General features: G+C 43.4%; 1 protein-coding gene across 8 annotated transcripts in view; it reads right to left on the bottom strand.

Moving 5' to 3' along the window:
- Positions 1–6,000, bottom strand: part of dock10 (dedicator of cytokinesis 10) — a 79,094-nt gene that overhangs the window by 12,010 nt on the left and 61,084 nt on the right. For 6 of the 8 annotated variants that reach the window (XM_054743389.2, XM_015951501.3, XM_015951508.3 and 3 more), the window contains exons 26-38: positions 5,306–5,419; positions 5,135–5,206; positions 4,911–5,057; positions 4,759–4,842; positions 4,571–4,667; positions 4,384–4,416; positions 4,078–4,256; positions 3,198–3,314; positions 2,965–3,067; positions 2,771–2,892; positions 1,430–1,544; positions 1,093–1,159; positions 665–712 (exon numbers count right to left, since the gene is read on the bottom strand). In XM_054743389.2, coding sequence (XP_054599364.1) covers positions 665–712; positions 1,093–1,159; positions 1,430–1,544; positions 2,771–2,892; positions 2,965–3,067; positions 3,198–3,314; positions 4,078–4,256; positions 4,384–4,416; positions 4,571–4,667; positions 4,759–4,842; positions 4,911–5,057; positions 5,135–5,206; positions 5,306–5,419 — 1,298 coding nt within the window. The remainder of the gene's footprint in view (positions 1–664; positions 713–1,092; positions 1,160–1,429; positions 1,545–2,770; positions 2,893–2,964; positions 3,068–3,197; positions 3,315–4,077; positions 4,257–4,383; positions 4,417–4,570; positions 4,668–4,758; positions 4,843–4,910; positions 5,058–5,134; positions 5,207–5,305; positions 5,420–6,000) is intronic. The other 2 variants (XM_054743384.2, XM_054743388.2) reach the window with 2 other exon arrangements.

Genomic DNA, 6,000 nt, shown 5'->3' with positions numbered 1-6,000 from the left:
AATGTTAAGTAGCTAGCAATCCCCGACAGCCTGAGCTATGACTGGGTGTCTAATTCCTCCACACTGAAAATCTGTGTGCTCGTTCAGGCTTTAGTCAGCTCTCGTCTCAGCATCACTTTGAAAAGAAAACGAGGGGGCTAAGCTAATTAGCGGGGAGGAACCAGAAGATGGAGGAGTCTAGCAGCACCGTGGCTCTGCTCCAGTAAGAGCAGACACAAGATTACAACCTCCATCTGCTGTGTGCCAACAACAACAGCACAATATCCAGCAATGATCCCTTCTTCACAGCCAGACCCAGAAGTTTCACCTCCCCCTATCTACCCTTTTTCCTCCCTCCTAAAGCTCATTCCCATGTGTGCACACGCATCCAGAACACATATTAGTATTTCTGCCTGACCGTGTCTGATTCATTTATTGGGTGTGTGTGTGTGTGTGTGTGTGTGTGTGTTTCACATGTCTGTATGCAGTTGGGTTTATGCTTGTGTGCAACCATGCGAGTGTGATCGTATGAATAATGAATCAAGGTGCGGGGGGCGTTCCAACTCCTGGCTGCAGCGTGTGTACTGAGTTAATAAGCTATTCCCATATCAGCAGCATTCTAATACGTGCACACGAACAACACCTGGTCCAAGTTTGATCTAGAAAGAGAAGGATGCAAACTCACCTCGCTATGTGACGTTTTCCAAGAAACCTGAAGTGCTGAAGACAAAGCCTGAGGGGAAAAAAAAAGATGAAAGACACCAGGTTGCTTGCTTTTTTGTCTTTTAAAGGAAAATAAAGGATTTATGGAATTAAACAAAGTAGCACAAGAGCAGACTAGATGCTGACACAAACAAAAAGCAGAGAAGGTTAATCTGAAGCACTCCTTGGCGGATTGGGAGCTCTAACTAGAATTACAGTCTGTTTTTCTTCTCCTCTTGCTGTGTCATTATTTTCATCTGCTCCCTTCTGGCCATGTTTCCTATTCTTCTCATTTGCTTGTCTCAGATTTTTTTTTCTCTCTCTCTCTCTCCCTGCCTGCGAGCTACTTCTAATCAGCCGAACGGGGCCTGTGGAGATACTCTTTCAACAAAAAGAAAGGAGAGCTCTTACTCCAGGATGTTAAAGAAGTCTGAGATCTCCTGGTGAATGGCCCGGTGCCAGTAGGATACCAGAACATCTGGAAACAATCAACACATGTGATCAAGTCTCACACACACAACCCAAAAAAACTTTGAATAGTATTTTTACACTGAGGCGGAGCAGAAGTGAATTTGATAGCCACTTCTCTTTGTCATTAGCCAAGAAAATTTGGTCAATTCTTTTTTTTTAGCTTGTTGTTTTGAAATAACATTTCCAATCCAAAGGAAAACCTTGCTAGCTTTCATTTTCACAGCATTTAGGAAATGTAACTTCCAAAATGTTACCTCAGCACAAGCTCACTTCTTACCTTCAGATATGGTTTTCATGATGTGCAAAAAGCACATGAGGAGACCGCGGGTCTCTGCCTGGTCCAGTTTGTCACAGCGGGAACCGTAACCAATCAGAGACTGGGGTCGTGCAAACTAAAGGAAAACCACAAAAACACAAATGCAGTCAAAACATGTCAGATATTTTATGGTAAATGCTAAATTATTTAAAGCATCAATCATTTTAAAACACGTTTCTGCTTCTAATGAGTCATTAATCATGACTCTTTGAGAGCTAAGTTAGATATAGTTTAGTACAATTTTTTATGACATTCATTTTCTTACTAAATTACATCAAAAATCGATTACTATATGTGATGAAGTAACCTTTCTAGAGGAGATTTTATTATACGAGTTACAAAAGTTTAGAACAGCTTCAAATGAACTTTCATTCAAGTTTTCATCTTCAAATAGTGAAGACATACCTTACATACGATACATATTATTACTTAGATTAGGGCGACGGTGGCACAGGAGTTAAGTGCTCGCCCCGTAATCGGAAGGTTGCAGGTTCGAGTCCCGCTCAGTCTGTCGCTGTCGTTGTGTCCTTGGGCAAGACACTTAACCCACGATGCCTGCTGGTGGTGGTCGGAGGGACCGGTGGCGCCAGTGCTCGGCAGCCTCGCCTCTGTCAGTGCGCCCCAGGGCAGCTGTGGCTACATCGTAGCTCATCCCACCAGTGTGTGTGAATGGGTGAATGACTGGTTGTGTTGTAAAGCGCCTTGGGGAGTTCCAGGACTCTAGAAGGCGCTATATCAAATACAGGCCATTTACCATTAGCCATTTTTATATTTTGATTGTTTTTACGTTACTGTATTTTTGCAAAACTCTGTTGCTGTGAAGCTTGCACACAAGAATTTCACTCGCATGTACTGTTCCAGTGTAACTGCACATGTGACGTGACAATACAAGTGATTTGATTTGAACTTTTGTTGGATTCTGGGGAAAAAACAAGACAATATTTTCACTATAAAATATTTCTTGGCAATTTTGGTAATAGGATAAATAACAAAAACAAAAACCAATGACTGCAAAAGCCTCAACAATAACAACAGGCTCCAGTTGGTCTTAAATATATCTTAATAGGCTACGGATACGAACATATTTTTGTGAATATTAGAGAAACATCAGTGGTTTAAAATTTGTCTTGTTTTTCTATTAGTCATTTTTATGACTGCATGTATTATATGTGGCTCATAATGAAGCAGGAGCATTGATTATAATCATTCCCGCTCTGCGACACATCTGCTTTCTCATTTCCAGTGATAGATCAAGTGGAGTCAGAATTTGAACACTTAGAACTTTTTTTCTCTCTCTCACACCTTCTCACATCCATCCATCTTCTCACTGTTCCTGTCGCTGTTGCTTGGGTTTGAGTCCACGCTGATCAAAGAACCTCGAGAGTCGGCCTGGTTACTCGTAGCAACCGCCAGGGATGAGAAGGCTGGTGCAGAGAGGGGGGTATCAGAACACTTGACTCTTGTAATGATCATGTACACACGTCACACAGTCCTACCTGTGATGGAATTCAGCACTTCTTTGGAAAATGAGGCATCCATGGAGTTTCCATGGCGAGTAACAGCCCCTCCCCCTCCCACGCTGACATCATCTCGAGAGCCCTGTGAGGAGCACAGGAACAAAAAGGCAGAGAGAAAGGAGAAACTATCAATTCTGCAACTTTGAAATATACTAGATGAAAAGTTTGTGCGTTTGCTATAAACGTCTCCTAACATCCAGCTGGGTTCTTACTTGGTCACTAGAAGTGAAGTAAATGGGGAAAAGGTCCCTGAGGAAGAACCGAGGCATGTTGTCCAGGATCAGTCCATACAGAGGCAGGTAGAGGGACGCGATTCTCGCCTGCTTCTCCTGGAGGACAGCCAAGGAAAAAAGGTATCATGAGACTTTCGAATAGAACCAACCACCAACAGTTTGCTTCCTTACTTTTTTCTTTTACAAATGAAACAAAGTAGATTTGTAGTATTGAATTTTTATGAGATATTAATCTTAATTAACCCTTCCACCGTCATCATGGGTGACCCCGCCAGGAAAGCTGACCATTGAGCAGGATTGATGGTTTATCCCTTGAGGTCCATGTGGCAGGGGGTGAGGTGGTGCTCACTCCTCACCCCCTGCCACATGGACCTCAAGGGATAAACCATCAATCCTGCTCAATGGTCAGCTTTCCTGGCGGGGTCACCCATGAGGACGGTGGAAGGGTTAAAGGGATTTTTAAAGACTCATGAGAGACAAGAACCAAAAATACTCTTGTAGGTTTTATATAGAAAAAGTCCCTTCCAAACTAAATCTTTCCAGTTTATTTTCCACCGTTGGGTCGGACTGAGAACCGAGGAGACTTAACTTCAGTCCTGCTGGTGAGTTGTGGTTGGCTGTGTTTATCCGTGGGCAGATTACACACTTGGTCTAATCCAGAGACTTCCCAACATTCATTAGGACCTTGACAATGTAGTGTGTGTGTGTGTGTGTGTGTGTGTGTGTGCGCATGCGTGCGTGCGTGTGTGTGTGTGTGTGTGTGTGTGTGCTAAGATGAGTCATAATGGAAGGGTTTCTGCTGTGTGCTAGTGACTCATTTTTCTGCTTCTTTTGTCTTCCTCCAGAGAATCATCGGTACCTTGGTGGCGTAACGTGCATCCAGAGAGTGTTTGGCCATTAGCGTCTTTAAGGTGGCCAAGGCGAGGTGTCTCAGGTCCTGCTCGTCCTGAAGAGCCAGTCCCAGTTCCCGTAGCAACAGGCCTGTCAGAAAGTGCTTTCTGCAGAACTCTCCCGTCAGGTTGTACTCGGGAACTGAGGCTGAGGCGAGATGATGGATGGAAGTTAGATAATTAGGAGTTAACTCATTTCTGGAGAGAAATTTTGTTACAGTGGGCAACACGGGACACACACTCAAAGACACAAAATATGGGAGAAGGGGGTTTACCAGGGGTGGTGTGTGGCTCAGAAGATGCATGGTCTGACACGGACAATAAAATGAAAAGAAAAATGACAGAAAGTCAAAATAAAAGTCTGACAATGTGTTAATAAATGGATTCCAGGGCAGGGTACACGATGAAGGACTGCAAACACATAAATGTCAGAGAGCTGCAGGGTAGGATTTGACCTCTGACCTGTGATGAGAGCAGAAGGTAAAGGCAGGCTCAGAGGGATGTAGTGCTCATGGTTGCACACCTCTCTCAGGAAGTCAAATTTCAGCTCACAGAGGACCTATTAGTCCCACAAAAGAAAAATAAAAGACCTAAATCCATTTACATCCACTGTGTAATAAATAAAGCAACGAGTATCATTTTACTTTTACCTTGCTGTCTGTAGCAGTGATCATGTTAATGTAGTTACTGATCAGTTTGAATGTGAAGCCTCTGTCCATCAGAGTAAAACAGCGCTGCAAATAGAAGAAAACTCAGCAGCATATATTTCACATAGTTTTAGGAATTATGTTTTTGCACGCACCTTGACAAAAGCAGCCACAGCCAAGTTGGCGCTGCGCGTTTCCTCCTGCAGGTCTTTGTATTTCCAGAAGATGTGCTCAGAGACCGTCTCCACCAACGTCTCCACCCGGCTCAGGTAGGAGGAGGGAAAACGCTGAGGCCTCGGCAGCTGAAGAGCAGCACACACGGGTCACCTCCGCGCAACATCGCCAGATGAAGCACGAAATCAGAGGGGTGACAGCTTACCTTTACCTTGTCAGAGTCAACTAAATGCTGGGCCATGGATTTAACAATGAGCTCAAAGAAGAACCAGGAGAACTGAAACCCGAAAGGAAGTCTTTCAGATCAATAGCAGATGACTGATGTAAATCATTAAATTGCTCATTTTACTGGGATTATGAGAGGGTTGAGACAAACCTTGAGAACATTCCTTACTGCTGCTTGCTCGTTGCTCTTCAGGTCAAAGGTCATTCCTTTAGCCAGCTCTTCGTGAACGGTCCTGAAGCCATGAGCCTCCGACTTGAAAACAAACTAGACCAGAAATGAAAACAACGGCAGAAACACCAGGTCACCGATGTACTTCCAGCAGAGAAGCAAATCTCATAAGGATATTTATAAGGATTTAGCCCTAACCCTTTTCAACAGTTTTCACGGTCTGAGTAACAATACTTGAGATTACTGGTATGAAGAGAGAGAACGTGCAAATTTTGAAGGAAAAAAAATAAACCAAAGTTTGCTTCACCACATTTCATATTTCATTAGTAAAATTTGATTATTTTTAAAGGGGCCAAAACATTTGAAATTGTTATTTCCTCCAGAGAAAAAACGTTTTTGTTTTGGCTGCATTCATGCATTTTCCTGTCTCAGCTGCAAATTTGGAGTTTGACTTTGAAAACCCTGTAAAGTGTCAATGGAAACTAGTCATCAGGTCCTGCTCCTCTCCCGGAAGCTGGTCTCCTCGACGCTATCGAGACCATCGCTGGTAAAGACTTGGCAGTCGACTGGTTAAAGTGCTATGCTGGCATTTAGTTTTGCATCGGTTTACATCCCGGTTTCAGAAGTACAAGGCTAAAGAAAATAACTCGTATTCAAGAGAAATGACGTCAGACACT

Source organism: Nothobranchius furzeri, chromosome 13 (genome assembly GCF_043380555.1).
Source record: "Nothobranchius furzeri strain GRZ-AD chromosome 13, NfurGRZ-RIMD1, whole genome shotgun sequence".
Classification (NCBI taxonomy): Eukaryota; Metazoa; Chordata; class Actinopteri; order Cyprinodontiformes; family Nothobranchiidae; genus Nothobranchius; species Nothobranchius furzeri.
The sequence above is the reverse complement of the archived record's forward strand: the minus strand, read 5'-3'. Positions and strand labels throughout refer to the sequence as shown.